Genomic DNA, 18134 nt, shown 5'->3' with positions numbered 1-18134 from the left:
CATCACTTCCAGTTTAGACATTTCAATTGTGCTTTCTTGTACCGTAGATGAAGCAGCAGACTCTGCTGAAGCCGGTGTCCCCACTGCTCCCAGCTTGCGTAATTGCGTAATTGAAGTCGTGGACTTCAAGGCCCTTTCCATTTTCAGTTGATCTTCTCTGCGAGCTATCCCGATCTGCACGCACGGTTGCACCTTCACTCCCCTTTTCACTCTCAGCCGGCAACGATGTAGTGGACCGTGGTCCCGAGGAGTCTGTACTTTCGCCCATCTGATCCAGGTCTGTCTCTGAAAGGCAGTATCTTGAACTTGGGCTTGCTGATCGTAGCTTGGGTGTAGCTTTAGTTTTCGATTCTTTCGGACCCCCCTTCTTGTTGGCCATGTTTATATGTGCTTACATATACTGTAGCAGTCCCTCTCGGGTTGAATAAATACAAGATATCTCAGGATAATAAGCAAATAATATGAAAAATAACACAGCTGCTAGCGGAGCTCCATTTCAAACGTCCATCTCTCTCATCGGATGAGGAAGACAGTATTTTAATAAACAAGCCTAGAATGTGAAACCAAAAAACGTGAATCAAAAAATGTAGCAGAGAAGTTGATAACTAAAAAATGTTCACCTGACCATAGCCAAATGTAAGACGAGAGTTGTACTTAATTAACAAGAGAATTAATTTACAAAAATCAGACACGGGGCAGCACGGTGGTGAAGTGGTAGTGCTGCTACCTTCCAGTAATGAGACCATGTTTTCCTTATGTTTCCATGGGTTTCCTCTGGATGGTCTGGTTTCTGCCCCATAGTCCTAACATATGCAGGTTGAGTAGATTGTCGTTACTAAATTGACCATAGAGTGTGGTTGGGGTGTGTGTGTGTTTGCCCTGTCGTTGCCTGTTGCTCTGTCCAGGGTTTGTTCCTGCCTTATGCAATGTGCTAGCTGGGATAGGCTCCAGCAACTCCTGCAACCCTGTTCAGAACTTGGTGGGTTAGACAATGGCTGAATGATTGAAACACGAGTGAGACTGCTAGTCCTTTCTTAGTTGTATCCATGAACTTGGACAAGCCAGAAAGTGCCCAACACTGACCTTACACCTGTGACCTGGTGACATCATGCATCACTCTCTGCCAACTGTGATTGCCAAACAACTGCTTAGCAACCAGACCAAACAACTCAAAAAATGGTGGTGCCCATATATCACAGACAAATGGCCCCACCACAAAAAGGAATATACTTTTTAATGTAATAAATAAACTAAATGTGTTCCTTGGCCTCCCAAACGCCCAAAACAATTCCTTGGTTATTTTGAAAGGCCAAAGAATGATTGCAGAAAAGTACAATACAATTCAGACCATGACAAGGACTGCCTAAAATATACTCCAGCCAGCATCCACCAACCTTGAATTACTTTAAGTGTGTTTGAGAATTTTATGTTACACTTATAACAGCAGCCACATTAGGGACTGAAGTGGAGAATACAACTACCCAAAGACCCATTAAATTAAAAAGGGCTGCTTTAAAGTATATAAACTCTTATTATAGTATTTCAAATGTTAAACCTTAATTAAAACTAGTCCTGACTTTTCTAAAAGAAGTGGTTAATATACAAAAATTATATGGAGAAAATAAAGTATTCAACAGATAAAACAGGAATAAGAATTATTAGTTACTGTGTATCATTAAGTCCTATGACAGGATTTCACTTGCTTTTAAGAAGCACCTTGCCTCCTAAATTTCCACTTACTGTATGTCCCACTACCTGAGGTTCTCATAGGTTGTGTGCATTAGGATGTGATTATAAGTGTTTAACATCCTAATGGGGGGTGAATTCTCATTAACAGTGAAGTATGTTCAGCTAAGCCGAATAGACACCAGAATGCTTTTGGACCATTGTAGTCAATAGAGAAAACGAGGGTGAATACCAAAAGTACGTGCCAACTACTCAAAAATAGAAACCAAACCAAACCAAAGTGATGTGAGATGGTGGCACTAACCAATGAAAAAAGTGTAAACAGTTGCAACGAATCTTGACTTTTTACTCTTTCTCTCTGATTTATTTTTGGACGTTTTCAGAATTGCTTTTCTTGTTGTTTATAATTTCAATAAGTCATTGCTTACCTGGTTTGTGTAGTAATCACCATTCTTTTGATGCCTATTATTTAATGAAGTCAGCAATGTTACTTATAATAATAGTACCCATTTCCAATCATATGACTGATGAGTCAAGAAGTGAATAGGTTGAGCTTAGTCCAATTGGCAAATGTGCAACTTTTCAGTCAAGAGAAAAAAAACATATGTTTGGGTTCTTAGTCATATTGAAGGAATAACCCCGTCCAGCGTACTTTCTGCAGGTTAAATTCATGTCTCTGGTATGGTACAAGAGAAGAAATTGCAAGGCTCTAACATAGTCCCATCAATAAATAAACCAGTGGATCGATTGTATACTAACTCACCACAGGTATGAGGGGTATCTTGTTCATTTTCAGATAGACAGTGAGCAGTAGTGACATTATAACGGGTGGTAGCATTAAAATTGAATTGTTTCAGCAGACCCATGAGTGTCTTTGGCTGTAATGGTGTTGGCTGAAAATGACTGCCATTTTTCATGGTTTGCAGAAATGCAGAGCAGACACAGCAGGGAGAGGCATGGAAAGTGTTAATGCCATGTATACATGTAAATGGTCTTTAACAGTCTATTTCTGTACTATCTATAGATGAGTAAACCTCTACTTCCATTATACAGTCATCCGCCAACTTATGGCTCCATTTGGGACCAGCCATTTGGTTGTACAGTGGAACCTCGGGTCATGACTGTAATTTGTTCCAAAACTCTGGTCGCAACCCAAAGTAATTTCCCCCATAGGATTGTATGCAAATACAATTAATCCGTTCCGGACCATACAAGCTGTATGTAAATATATTTTTATTAAAGATTTTTTAGCAAACACTTAAACAAACATTTTTAATTACCTTTCAGATAGCCTTGGACTCACAATCCCTCCTAACCCATTAACAGCTGTGTTTGGGGTTCTTCCAGAGGGGTTTAAAGTGGAGAAAGACAAACAAATTGTGATTGCATTCACTACACTTTTGACACACAGACTTATTCTGATAAACTGGAAGAACCCAAACTCTCCTCTTTTATGTCAGTAGGAAACCGATGTGTTATATTATTTGAAATTGGAAAAAATCAAATACTCAGTTAGAGGATCCGTACAGACTTTTTTCAAAACATGGCAGGATCTAATCAGTAATATTTTAAAATAAGTTCATGAAGCATAGAGAATTTATTAATTTAGGTATGTTTACAAGCCTTAAATTTAACGCCGTTTGGCTTGCTCTCTCTCTCAGGGGTGGGGATCAATCTGTTCTTAACATAATTTTTCTCTTTGTAAAAATGTGATTATTTTGTATAGAGTGTAATAAAATTAATAAAAAAAAAAAAAAGATTTTTAAGCACAAAAATAGTTAATTGTACCATAGAATGCACAGTGTAATAGTAAACTAAATGTAAAGACATTGAATAACACTAAGAAAACCTTGAACAGAGAAAACTAACATTGCAAGAGTTCACGCTGTAGCCTTACGAACCGCTCTCTGTAAACACTTTTTTAATGAGTTTTAAGCACAGGGAAAAAAATGAACATTTGAAAAGTCTATAATTTATACAAAAACTAACCATAGACAACCAAGAAAACTAACCTTACATGAGTCGAGTTCTGGCATGAAGGAAGTGAGGAGAAACTGGGTGGAGAGGAGATTACAGCTTTGAGGTAAGTCTATGAAGATGCTGGTTCGCTGCATGATCCCATCTTATTTCCAGGAGCCCTTAAACCTGTCACTGTCGGTTATGTTACTGATGAGCATGACAGTGAGGCACTACAATGGAGCAATAGGATGGTGCAAAAAGTGCCAAGTGCTTTTTATTAAAATCAACAAAACAACAATCAAAAACAAAGTCCAAATTAAATAAAGTGCAGTGCTTTCAGAATCCTTCAATAAATAAATGATCCCATAAAAACAGTAGTGAAGTGGAGGTAAAATCCAGTAGAAAAAAGTCTTCATTAAATACAACAAGATCAAAACAATGCTCGAAGTAGTCTCTTTAAAAACAAGATAGGTGCATTCTTTAACTGCCTTCTCGTGCTCTCTCTCTCGCGCGCGCGCTTTCTCTCTCTCTCTTGCTCACTCGCTCGCTCTCTCTCGCTCACTGCACAGGGAATGCACAGGGAGAGACTGAACACGTCTGGAAATCATCGGTGCGTACGAACCGGAAGGGAAAATGGCTTGTTCGTGTGTGGTCGTGAACAGATGCAAAAGTTTGGCGAACTTTTTGGTCGTAACCCGATTTGTACATAGTCCGAGACGTTCGTGACCCGAGGTTCCACCGTATGTCCAATTGGCCGTATGTCAGCTGCAAAGTGTACAGGTCATGGTAACTGAGGCTTTGTGGGTCTGTTGTGGGTCACAGGTAAACAAACTTTCACTAGTGTTTCTGAACCACTAAGAGGGTTGTTGTTGGTGGAACGCTGGTTGCCATCGTTGGTTTGTGAATAAGTCACAGTGGGGTTACTTGTTTCATTAATGGGGACTGTTGGCTACACTTGTTTCACTAAGAGAGCAGTTTGCAGTTGTTGCTAGTGCATCATCAGTAAATTTAAAAAGGCAAAACTGGGTTGTGGGACCATAAAGGTTGAGAAACGCTGGTCTCAGGGAAGAAATTGTGGCCTGAATGCATAAAAATTAGCCACATGGAGCAGTACCGATCAAAGCAAACCTTAAAATGCACTGTATAATAATAATAATAATAATAATAATAATGAAGACATCACAGAGACGGCTAACTCTGTAGCATTATAACCGCTTCTCCATCTATTCCATTGGCTTACATGTGCTGTTACCAATGGATCTTTGCCGGATCATGGAACTGGAGAAAAGTGTGGCAGATTGAGTTGCTACTGACTCCATGCGAGCATTGTGAAGTAGCACTGGAGGTAAGACCGCACAGGCAAAGGATGAAGTAGATTGCACAGATGTTACAAAGGAGCAGTAGAGGGAGAGCCTCAAAGGTGAAATCTGGGCTTGGAATACTGTTTTGCAGCATCAGTTCAGTGAAGGAACACAGCCAAGTGACCAATACATCTGCAGCTCTACACAAGGATGTTCAACTTCCCACACATGATGAAGAGAACACCACACAGAAGTTCAGCGTTTAACGTCCCTGCAGCTTCACATGCTAGCACAGCATTTAACATCCCTGCTGTGTCACCTTGACAGTGCTGCATACAGTGCCTATGGTCCACAGTCATAAACACAACTGGCCTCAAGTTAGTCGACTGTAAACCTTTGCATGACTGTATTAGCTAATACGATTATTGTGATTATGTTAAATGCCTCAAATAATTAATATTACTCTGATGCACGCTCATATTTAACAGTAGAAATCCTCTACAGTAGGATAATGGAAAAGTCACAGTACTTAAGGAGATGTGTTTAATCTCGCACACCTAGTGAATTTCTAGGTTCAATGTTTTCCCCTCCTGCAGTAGGCACTTTATAAATAAATTTTACTTACTTTTACTTTACTTAGTTATATAGCACTGTCTCCAATTAATTGCACCTTTGTGTAATTCATTATTTTGGTCATATAGACTCTTTTCTTTTATGTACTTTGGCTTGCTTGGCTTCATTTAGGTATGATGTCTTCTCATGAGTGCCCCCTACAATCCACACTGTTCTTTCATTTTATGACCCTAATTTTTCTCAAGTAAGAGTTGTGGGGAACTGAAATCTGTCCAGGAAATGCTGAGTGCAAGGGAAGAACCAATGTCAGTTGAAATGTTGTTCCACTATAGGGCACACTGATGCATACAGCCAGACACTGAACAAGTGGTTAGTGAAAAAAAAATGTGTTAAATGTTATTTATGTGAAATTTACTTTGACCAACTCCCATCATATTATTGACTCATTTTAGAGTGACAGCTGCCATGCACTGTCTGTCACCACTTACTTTACATTTCTGTGAAATGAAACTCCTTCAATCTATCCTCATAAGCTCATACCTTTCAGCCTTAGAAACAGTCTAGTAGCCCTTCTATTGACTTTTCTGACATGGACAAATTTGTTGGTACCCTTACAGCTCATTGATAAAGTCCTGCATGCCTCCTGAAAAGTGATAAATTGAAAAGCAAAAGTCCCCTTTGTACATGCATGCCTTTGATATGTCATCGAGTAGAGCAAAACAGATAAAGTATTGCTTATTCTTCGAAGACTCTCTAAAATGGATTGGACACATTTGTTGGTACCCCTGAAAAAGATCATAAGTAACTGGATTAGAGTGATTTTTCAAACTGGCTGTTTTGAATCACACAAGTCTCCAATCGCATAATCAGTCATTCAGCCTGTTTAAACTGAGAAAAGTAGTCACTCTGCCGTTTGGTGTCATTGTGTGTCCCATACAGAATATGGACCAGACAAAGTCAAGGACAGAGTTGTCTGAGGACATCAGAGAGAAAATTATAGACAAGCATGTTAAAGGCACAACCTAGAAGACAATCACTAAGCAGCTTGATTTTTCTGTGTTGCAAATAGTAAGAAGTTTAAGGTCCATGGGACTGTAGCCAACCTCACTGGATGCGGGCAAAAGAGGAAAACTGAACCCAGAATGGGCAGAAGGATAGGTAGAATGGTAAGCAAAAAATCAAGGACAACCTCAAAAGAGATATAAGCTGAACTCCAAGGTCCAGGTCCAACACTGATTGCACCATCTGTCGCTTTTTGAATGACACAAGCAAAGAATATAGAAGAAGAACAACACCCGGAAGTAGAAGTGGTTCAATAGAAGAAGACCCAGGAGGACTCCATAATTTAAAATTAAACATTAAAAAGCCAGACTGGAATTTGCTGAAAGGCATAGTGACACGGGTTCACTTCCCGGGTCCTCCCTGTGTGGAATTTGCATGTTCGCCCCGTGTTTGTGTGGGTTTCCTCCCACAGTCCAAAGACATGCAGGTTAGGTGCATTGGCGATCCTAAATTATCCCTAGAGTGTGCTTGGTGTGTGTGGTGTGTGCTGGCGCCCTGCCCGGGGTTTGTTTCCTGCCTTGCGCCCTATGTTGGCTGGGATTGGCTCCAGCAGACCCCGTGACCCTGTAGTTCAAATATATAGCGGGTTGGATAATAAATGGATGGATGCATATTGGCAAACCACAATGCTTCAGGGTAATGTCCTTTGGGCAGATAAGCCAAAACTGGACATTTTTAGCAAGTCACATCAGCACTATGTCTACTGATGACAAATGAAGCTTTCAAGGCAAAGAACACCATATGTACTGTGAAAAATGGAGGAGGCTTGGTTATGCTTTGGGGCTACTTTGCTGTGTCTGTCAAGATTGTTAAGACATTCTGGAGTGAAAAATACTGTCCAGTGTTAGAATGCTTTGTCTCTGTCGCAGGTCATGGATCCTCCCAACAGGATAACCCAAAACACACAACTAAAAATACCCAACAATGGCTAAGAACAAAGTGGCCTTCTATGGACGCGGATTTGAATCCTATCATTCATCTATGGGAAGAACTTAAACTTTCAGTCTGGTGAAGGAATCCCTCAAGTCTGAAACAGCTGGATTAGTTTGCTCAGGAAGAGTTGACCACACTACCTGTTGACAAGTGCAGAAGTCTCATTGAGTGCTACAGGAACCGCTTGTTTGCAGTGATTGCCTCTAAACATTGTGCAGCAAAAGATTAGGTTGAGGGTCCCATCATTTTTGTCCATGCTGTTTTCATTTGTGTTATTATATGAAATATTCTGTTCAATCAAACTTCTAAAGCAAAGTTTGATTTTTGTTAAATATGGAGTAAACAATGGTGGGTGCCAATTACTTTTGTCAGTTTTAGGTTATTTTAGAGACAATTGTGGGTTCTTCTTTTTTCATTTCTTTTTTCATGGTGGGATACCAACAAATTTGTCCACATCAGTTGGTTAAATAAGCCCACAGCTTTAAAAAGTATTTAAAATGTAAACTTACAAGTAATGGTATAGAACAGGGGTATTGAACTCTGGTGCTGGAGGTCACAGTGAGGGCAGGTTTTCATTCAAACCTGTCTCATAATTAGCATCCAGATCTGGCAGATCATGAAACTTGGTATTTATTTACAGTGTATGGCTTGTAAGTGCTTTCATTCTTTCAAGAGAAGTCTTTATTACATTGCAGATTTTTTATTTTCGGAGGGCATTACCCATCTGTTTTATGGTCCGGAACAGACTTGTACCTCTTAGTCCTTTCCTTCTCTCTCATTTATTTCAGAACATTGTATCAATACAGATACTTCATGATGCACACACACAGGTTTAAATGGAAGCATGTTACCCATTTGCACCTCATTATTAACCGATGGCTGGTTAAGAAAACAGGCAACAATTAAAACCTTAATGCAGCTTCTTAAAACTAAAATAGACAATAAAGAGCTCTGAATCTTAACAAATGAGTTAAATAAAACTAAGACCAAATACACAGTGCTTTAGTAGTAAATAAATGGGTTCTGATTAAAAATTTGGTTAAGGCAAAAACCTGTAGCCACCACAGACCTCCTGAACTGGAGCTGAGTACCGCGGTATAGAAATTCCCTTGTATTCCTTATACAGCAAACATTTTGTTATTTACTCAATTTGTTTCCAGAAAAAAAAAATGTTTTTTTTCATTGGAACACGCAAACCCCTCCACCACGATAAGGTGACGGTTCAAGGAGGGTGTGTTCCAACTATAGAGGGATCACACTCCTCAGCCTCCCTGGAAAAGTCTATTCGGGGGTTCTGGAGAGGAGGGTCCATCGGATAGTCGAACCTCGGATTCAGGGGGAACAGTGTGGTTTCCGTCCTGGTCGCGGAACGGTGGACCAGCTCTTCACCCTTAGCAGAGTCCTGGAGGGTGCATGGGAGTTTGCCCGACCGGTCTACATGTGTTTTGTGGACTTGGAAAAGGCATTCGACCGTGTCCCTCGGGGAATCCTGTGGGGGGTGCTCCGGGAGTATGGGGTACCGGACCCCCTGATAAGAGCTGTTCGGTCTCTGTACAACCGGTGTCAGAGCTTGGTCCGCATTGCTGGCAGTAAGTCGAGCCCGTTTCCAGTGAGAGTTGGACTCCGCCAGGGCTGCCCTTTGTCACCGATTCTGTTCATAACTTTTATGGACAGAATTTCTAGGCACAGCCAGGGTGTTGAAGGGGTCCGGTTTGGTGGACTCAGGATTGGGTCACTGCTTTTTGCAGATGATGTTGTCCTGTTTGCTTCATCAGGCCGTGATCTTCAGCTCTCTCTGGATCGGTTCGCAGCTGAATGTGAAGTGGCTGGGATGAGAATCAGCACCTCCAAATCCGAGAGCATGGTCCTCAGCCGGAAAAGGGTGGAGTGCCCTCTCAGGGTTGGGGGAGAGATCCTGCCCCAAGTGGAGGAGTTCAAGTATCTCGGGGTCTTGTTCACGAGTGAGGGAAGAATGGAGCGTGAGATCGACAGGCAGATCGGTGCGGCGTTCGCAGTGATGCGGGCTCTGCATCGGTCTGTCGTGGTGAAAAAGGAGCTGAGCCGTAAGGCAAAGCTCTCAATTTACCAGTCGATCTACGCTCCTACCCTCACCTATGGTCATGAGCTATGGGTAGTGACCGAAAGAACGAGATCGCGAATACAAGCGGCTGAAATGAGTTTCCTCCGCAGGGTGTCTGGGCTTTCCCTTAAAGATAGGGTGAGAAGCTCAGTCATCCGGGAGGGGCTCAGAGTAGAGCTGCTGCTCCTCCGCATCGAGAGGAGTCAGATGAGGTGGCTCGGGCATCTGATCAGGATGCCTCCTAGACGCCTCCCTGGTGAGGTGTTCTGGGCATGTCCAACCGGGAGGAGGCCCCGGGGAAGACCCAGGACACGCTGGAGGGACTATGTCTCCCGGCTGGCCTGGGAACGCCTTTGGGATTCTCCCGGAAGAGCTGGAAGAAGTGGCCGGGAGAGGGAAGTCTGGGCCTCTCTGCTTAAGCTGCTGCCCCGCCACCCGACCTCGGATAAGCGGAAGAGGATGGATGGATGGATGGATGGATGGATGGTTTCCAGGTACTGGATAGTGATCAGTCTACTACTGTCCTCACCATGTCTTCCTCAAAAAATGTGAAACTTTGACTTGCCATGCATAAGACAAGGCTGTGATCTTTCTCTGATCACTCCAGCCATGTAGCAAAAAATATGTAATAATCTGCTTAGTAAAAAGAATGATAGCTGGCCCTGCTCTTCATTGTTTAACAGGTTCTCTCCTTAACTCTGCTACCGTGCAGCACCGGCTGAAGTAAATGAAAGCTCCACGGCCAGCCAAGCTTAGAAGTAAACCGGTGTTCCCAGCTGTACCACCACACAAGAAAACTTAGAATGTTTAATATTTCATAAATGAGCGTTGACTGTGAAATTTCAACTTTGTTCTTTTGAGAATTTTTTTCATTTATTGTGAAATATTTTAATTGATCTATTTGGAACAATGTTTTTTGTCTTTAAAATTGCATATTCTTTCTCTTTGCTTCAAGGCGATTCTTTGATAGCCTGTCAGAACCAAATTGGGCAATTACAAGCAAAGTTGCAGGCTGAAGAACAAAAGCTACAGGAGATGGTGCAAATAGCCAGTCAAGCAGAGTCTGATGCCAAAGAAAAGGATAAAGAGCTCAGTGAAACACTTGCCAAAATGCGCGCCTATGAAGCTGTACGTACTGAATGAAGCTATTCAGCAATTAAGCTTATTTACCTGACACGTAATATTACATATTCTGTTGTATGTCAGGAGCGCTATATTTTGTATGTCCTCAAGTTCAGTCAGGTCATTTTTAATGAAATATTTTTAAAGTAAATGAACTGGTGACAATTTAGAATAGGAGCTTTAAAGAATCTTATTGCTATGTAACACAGTCTTTTTTAGGCCTTTGTAATATACCAGTCAGTTCCTAACAGACGAACTAGAGGTAGCCCCATTATATTGGCCGATTTCTAAATTACCAGAAAAATATATTTAAAATGTATTATTTTGTAATGCAGTCTATACATGCAAACTGCTGTGGATTTGAATGTAGGATCTGGGTACCAATGATTAGATCTCTATTTTGAAATAAGTATTTACAGTACAAGCAGTCCCTGGGTTAAGATCATCTGACTTACGGAAAACTCATAATTAAGAACTGACTGTTGTAAAGCCTATTATATTAAAATTCTGAGGTAAATTCAACGGTTTATAATGACAAATGCACACACACTACGGTACTTGGTGACACTCATGAAAACATTGTGCGGCTTCCGGGTTTAACAGTTCATCGGCTCTAGTAAGGAATTTGGATCATATTTCCATTGACACTGTGTTAAGTGTGTAACTTTGTATTTGGCTCAAATTTCCCACTTATTTACACTTATATTCATGCGTCTAAACGTTAACCTTATGCAAGTGCTGGTGCTGCATCACAGAAAAGGAAAAGTGGAAATAATAAAGTGGTTGGAAAGACGTGACATTAGGTTACAGTCGGTCAATGATTGGAATGATTTTAAAGGATGAAGATTCTCTATCTCACTGTTTAGTACAGTATTCTATGTACTTTTAATATTAGTGTCTTTTTATTATTACTGTACTGTATTATTATGTTTAAGATGTTTTAGTGTATTTTGAAGTGTTTAAATATTTGATATGCATAATGTGGTCACCACAGGGTACTGCAGCTCCCCAAACTCCCGACACAAAGGGTTGGACACAAGTTCAAAGTGTTTAATTGTTTAATATTCTTTACAGGTAAGTTCCTCACACTACCAACAATACTCTCACACTCAGTAATTCCCTGTTGTCACTCTTTCTTTCTCTCCTCCACTCCTCCAGGCAAGCTTTGTCTTCCTCCTCCCAACTCTGGCAGCTCCTATTATGTAACACCTGGAAACACTTCCAGAGTCCTGAAACTGCATGGCAATGCATCCAGGAGAGGCTGGAGCCCAACAATGTAGGGCTTGCCAGTCCCCCTCAGCGCCCCCTGGTGGCACACACAGAACCCAACAGGACTGTGGCAAAGAACTACAGTTCCCAATGATCCCTATGGGAATCCACTGTGGTGTATTAGCCAAGGGGGGCTGCTATCTGGTGTGTTGGGGAAGACAATGCCCAGAAGAAATTATCTTCCTATGTCCTTCCAATATATTGGTGTCCGAGCTGGGTAAGGATCCTGGTGTGGCTTCAGCTCTTTGCCAGCCCCAGCGTGATACCTCTCAAAATAGAAAAGTAAAGTATATACTAAATAACAAGACAAACATTTGTCTAACTGATGCTACAATTCTTGATGCTAATGGAACTTACCATTTAACTCAATACTCTTTCTGATGCATCTAAAAATCCTGCCATTAGGTATTTTGCTTTTCCAGGATTGGTTGGGGGCTGAAATTAAATAAAATCCCCCAATTCCAAAGTCTTTTCTCCCCAATCAGAGATAATAAATTTCACCTTGATTTTGCCATAAAATGTTGATGTTGGTTGAAATGAAAGCCTTCAATCACTGTTTTGCTTTAGGACTAGGTCTGTTTTGTATTTTCTAGACCTGACACCGCAACAAACTGGTAACTTTCATTACTGTTACATATAAATTAAACAAATTATTAAAATCAGTTAACACACTGGACAATGAAGATTTTGCTTCCTGGACACTTTTGGGTTTATTTTAAGGCTTATCACAAAAAATCACTTTTACATTTTCCAATTATGGACTGTTCTATTGCAGTCACATACTTTTGTGATTTCCTCTCATGTTATAAGTATGCGTACTGTATACAATACAGTATACAGATGACCAAGTCCTGTTATTTCATTTGAGAATTGGACAGCGATACTCAAAAGTCTCATTACATTGAGAGGACCTGACTGCTCCATATGCATTTGGTTCCAAGGCAGAAAAGTGTGGCACATAAACTATTTATTACTCCAACAAAGATACTTTTGCCATGCCATCTCTTCATATAAAACTTGGACCGATAGAAAATTTCAAGAAAGTGATGAACAAGGAAGGTAAATTATTTCAATATTTGAAGCCAATAATAATGAAGATATTTCTGTTGGTCCACAAATCAGACACAACATCAAAAAGTTTGAAGATCTCCTAGTGAGGCCAGAGGAAATCGCATGGAAGGGATTCAAGGATGTTGTTGAGAATCTTCTTGGCAACTATGAGCACCAAACTACACCTATAGTTGGTTGACAACATGTTTTGAGCATAAAAAAAATCATGAAGTGCAACATGTCACCAGTTATTCATTTTCTTACACATGACTTCTTCACTGTTAATCTTAGTGTGGTCAGTGACGAACATGAAAAGTTCCACCAGGACATTGTATCGATGGAAAACTAGTAACAGAGCAAGGGAAATCCATCAATCCTGGCTGACTATTGTGGACATTGACATGAGAAGCATCAGATACTGCGTACAAATGAACATCAACAGCAAAAGATTTTTAGCTCAGCTGAACTAACACAATGTGTCAACAATTAAATACGCTAAATTTAACAAAAGTTACATTTTAGGTTTCTCCAAATTCCTACAGTCAATCTGAAATGACATTTGTTCAACTTGAAAGCTATCCATCGTAATAACCAAAAATATTTCAGGAAGTATTGTCCAGTGTTATTGACTTCTTGAGTTTTAAAAAACTGATAATTAGAAACAAATCAAACATAATAAAAACTGTTTGTATCAGTGCTTTGTACCAACCTCTCTCTCTTTGTGTGTTAAAAAAGTGATAATTGGTAAATAACTAAATCAACACAGTTTTGTCCTAGATATTAATATTTTCATTTTATTTGTAATTGCTCTGGCAGGGTGAATATGGGTTGGAAAGTGCTGTTGCAGAAATTAACAAGTATAAGAATCAAGTGAAACTAAGAGATAAAGAAATTGAGTCTCTTATAAAAGAGATTAACAATCTTGATGGAAAGATCAGCGACTTGTTGTATGAAAATGAAGATTTTAGAGAGCGTTTAGGTAAGATATTTGTTTTCCATTGGATGTTAACTTTTTATTTTACTTATGCTTTATTGAATAAAGTAATCCTATTGAGATTTTCAGTTCTGTTATGAAGGGACACCTGACCTCGAGACAGCAATGCATTTGCACTATATACTGTAATACAATGGTAAAATAATATCAACAAAGTAACAATTTAAAACTATAGTCTGGTTAATTTAATTTCTTTGAAATGCTTTTCTCATATTCAACGAGTGCTTAAGTGACTTTCAATATTCACAAAAAAGTGAATGAAATAATGAACAGAATTTTTACACAATTTCTGTAACACCTGCAGTTCTCACCAAAGCATTCAGCATGTAAAACCGGAGCAGCGTTGTCTTTTCTCGCGTCTCTCATTGCTATGTTTTTCAATCAGGCTGATTTATACAGATAGTCATATTAAATTCTTGTCTTTCGGCTTCGTGCTCCATTAATTCTGTGCTTAGTGTCTCACTAATGCACTCAGAAACTACAAGCAAGTGGTGTTTAGGTTTCACAGTTTTTAATTATTGCAAACTGTATTTACAACAATTTGCTAAAATCACCAATACAATAATATTTAATCATGCACAATAGAAAGGCAAACAAACACTACATACTGTAGTATGCTGGTTATCAACAGATACCAAAAAATTAAAAATAATGAAGGTGTTTAATGTGTGTTTTGCTAGCTTTGGTGGGTGTTCTATAAATATACAGTATGATCACTTCACTGTAATGTTTCATTTAAGTTACATAGTTTGGATTTTGAATTGCTTTGTTCAATCTTAACATTTGTGGTGTCCCTATTAACAATTAGAAACAAGAAAGCAGATAGGATGCATACAGAATCTTACCGATGACTTGGGCCTGTAAGCACGGCCATTAATTTTTTTAGATGGTGGACAGAGGCAAACTAATTAATTGCATTTTTGTTTAATACTATTTCAATTTTCTATGCACCATATTGATGTATATAATTCATTTGAATCTGTTTCATGTGTTTTATTTTTAAAAAACATACAATTTTGCTGAAATTTCCAGTCCATTTATGTGCATCTGAAGTAACAGAAATTTAATCAGCCGTGCTCACGTGTTTTGAAGCATCCTGGCCAAAATGGAATTGTGCTGGTCCATCTGATTCAAGAGTTATTAAAAATACCTACCAACAGGCAGAGATATGGACATGAATTAAATTTTTTTTTTTTGAAAAAGCGTAATCCAAATGTTCTAAAACATCAAGGCAGTAATAAAATGGATTGTACACTTTAATGTCACACAAAAACTTGTTCCTGTCATTGTTATTTTATAGAGTAGCTGCAGTAGTTAATGTGTAATTTTCCTCATGTTAAGTTTTAATGGCCCCTTTATGTTATTTTATAAAGAGCTAGGAATTTCACGGCATGATATTAGACACACTAGTTTCGCACATTGGCTTAATTAAATTACACAATCAGTCTGATATTCAGTGCAGTGTTAGGTACACATTTTAGAAGTTCTTTTCATTATATTATGTAAATAATTTCCTAGTATTTCATGAAGCAATGGATTACACACTTTAATTGTAACTTAATCTGTTTTTCCAACTTCAGGACTATGGAGACTGTTTAGTTATGTTATATAATGTGTCTATCCTGGAGCTCTGCACAAAATGAGTAGAATATTGAAAATATGTTGTGGAGCCGACCCGGACACAGACAGGCGGACATGTTGTTAAATACCACCACACGTTTATTTACAATTCTATTTACAAATATAAAGGTCACACAGACCCAAATAATGGTCACTCAGACCCAGTTAGTGCACAATACCCCAATACAAAGTCCTGGCCACAAATGCCTTTCTTCGGGCTGCCTCCACACCTCCTCTGTGCTTCGTCCTTCCTCCTCCCGACTCCAGCCCTGAATGAATGGAGACGGCCCCTTTTATATGGTTCCCGGATGAGCACCAGGTGTTCCCGGCATTCCTCCCTTGGCCACGCCCCAGCGTGGCAGAAGTGTCGGCTGTCCTCCCGGCAGCTCCCCGGGTGTCTCCCAAAGTCTTCCCCCCAGCACTTCCTGGTGTGGCCGAAGTGCTGGGGCAACAGGTCCCCAAGGCATTGGGGCGCCTCCTGGCGGTGACCACAGGCCCCTACAGGGTGGAGCTTCCATGCCCTGTACCCGTGGCCCACAAAGCAACCAGGAAGGCAGCCCCCACGTGGTCCCAGATGGGCGCACGCCCACTTCCGGTCTTCCAAGGCATCCCGGCCGGGTCATCGCTCCTGGCATTTACGACAATGTATACTTTCTTTCTGTTCATTTTCCCCATTTGGTTTCAGTCTTTGTTGTTTCTTAATTTCATGAGGCAGTTTGTGCTTGTTAATTTGCCTGCATTCACACAAATTAATAACGGTTCACCATTAACTTACCTTGCAGAGTAAAATGTAAAGAAAACTCAGCAGTGTATTTTTATTTTGTGTGGTCTATTTAAGGATGTGCTTAGCCAAGCCACATTGCAGTCAAATACCAGTGCCCATATTTATCAAGTGTCTCAGAATTACTCCAAGGAATTGCACTAATAGTCTGACTAGGATAAGAACTTGTCCTAACCCCAGAATGGGGCATCAGAAGTATTTATGAAGTGTCCTACACCCACTACCAGTGAGGATTAGGAGTTCACATTTGAAAATGATTGATGTGATGATTGTATGGCACACCAAGCCACAAAATGGCACTCATGAAGGCATTTTGTAGTTTTCTTGGAAATCATGATGATGTTTTGTAATTTTCTAATGCTAACGCTGAAGCTTCACTTCAAAGATGATAACAATACAAATTCTACTAATAATAGCAATAATATGCAAAGTGACTATGATTATGTTCAAGTAAAAGGTTTATTCCCCCCTCATGGAGTACCTTAGAGTCATGCATTGAAATGGGCCCCCTGGTAACAACATCCAGAAAAATATTGTAAGAAGCACTGAGATGGAAAGACTGAGACACATGCCGAATGAAAGTTAAGCCCAATAACATGCGAGTTTATTGAACAATAAATGATTCACAGCCATACTCCCAGAAGAATCAACTTCACGCTCTTTAGACCGTGGGAAATGCCTTGTAAAATAACAGTTACTAAAATTAGTGATGGCTATTCTTGTACTGTTTCTGAGGTTGCATTTACGCTTCTGGTGTTCCTGATCGTCTTCCTGAATTTGGTGCTGTGTTTCTTTCCATGATCCTCCTCCCCCATCATCTGCAAGACTGTCTTTATTGAGTGGCCCACCTGCCTTCTTGAACCATCCTAGGCTTGCAAAGTGCGACATGAATATTCCAGGGGTTTATGCCATCTAGCCCTACTTATCGTCAGTGTAACATGCTGGCTATTACAAAACAGTTTGCATCCATGACCACCTGTGTGTTGATATTGTGATATCGCTTCAGGTTCACCAATGCTTGCTCATCCACACTTGGAGGAATGATCTTTATGTGCGTGCCATCAAACACACCAGCAGTGCTGGGAAAATGATCACTTCTCATGAATGTAGCATGCTTTAACATTACCTCACTTGGAGAGGTAGGGAAATGTAATGTATAGCTCTGTGTATTACTGCAAGCATTGTAAGGGCCTTCAAAGTTTGGTGCATTATTTGAGAAATACCCAAATGTGGGTTGTGACATACCCAAAAATCACCATTACAAAGCTGCATTTTCCCTTAAAATAACATTACTAACATTTTAACTGACAACACATGGCTTTCGTGTAGACAAAGCACCCATGTGAAGTCCTCTTCTTTCGACTGCTCCTGTTAGGGGTTGCCACAACGGATCATCTTCTTCCATATCGTCCTGTCCTCTACATCTTGCTCTGTCACACCCATCACCTGCATGTCCTCTCTCACCACATCCATAAACCTTCTCTTAGGCCTTCCTCTTTTTCTCTTGCCTGGCAGCTCTATCTTTAACATCCTTCTCCCAATATACTCAGCATCTCTCCTCTGCACATGTCCAAACGCAAACTTGCCTCTCTGACTTTGTCTCCCAACTGTTCAACCTGAGCCGATCCTCTAATGTACTCATTTCTAATCCTGTCCATCCTCGTCACACCCAACACAAATCTTAGCATCTTTAACTCTGCCACC

At 40.2% G+C, this 18134-nt stretch overlaps 1 protein-coding gene across 1 annotated transcript in view; it reads left to right on the top strand.

Annotated features, from left to right (window-relative positions):
* The window catches only part of LOC120534593 (centrosomal protein of 290 kDa-like), a 155850-nt gene that overhangs the window by 27072 nt on the left and 110644 nt on the right, over positions 1-18134 (top strand). Inside the window, exons 9-10 of the mRNA XM_039762182.1 lie at positions 10550-10722; positions 13852-14014. Of these exons, the coding sequence (XP_039618116.1) occupies positions 10550-10722; positions 13852-14014 (336 nt within the window). The remainder of the gene's footprint in view (positions 1-10549; positions 10723-13851; positions 14015-18134) is intronic.

The sequence above is a fragment of the Polypterus senegalus genome, chromosome 8, assembly GCF_016835505.1.
Source record: "Polypterus senegalus isolate Bchr_013 chromosome 8, ASM1683550v1, whole genome shotgun sequence".
NCBI classification, from domain to species: domain Eukaryota; kingdom Metazoa; phylum Chordata; class Cladistia; order Polypteriformes; family Polypteridae; genus Polypterus; species Polypterus senegalus.
Note: the sequence above shows the minus strand (reverse complement) of the source record. Positions and strands in the feature narration are given on the sequence as shown.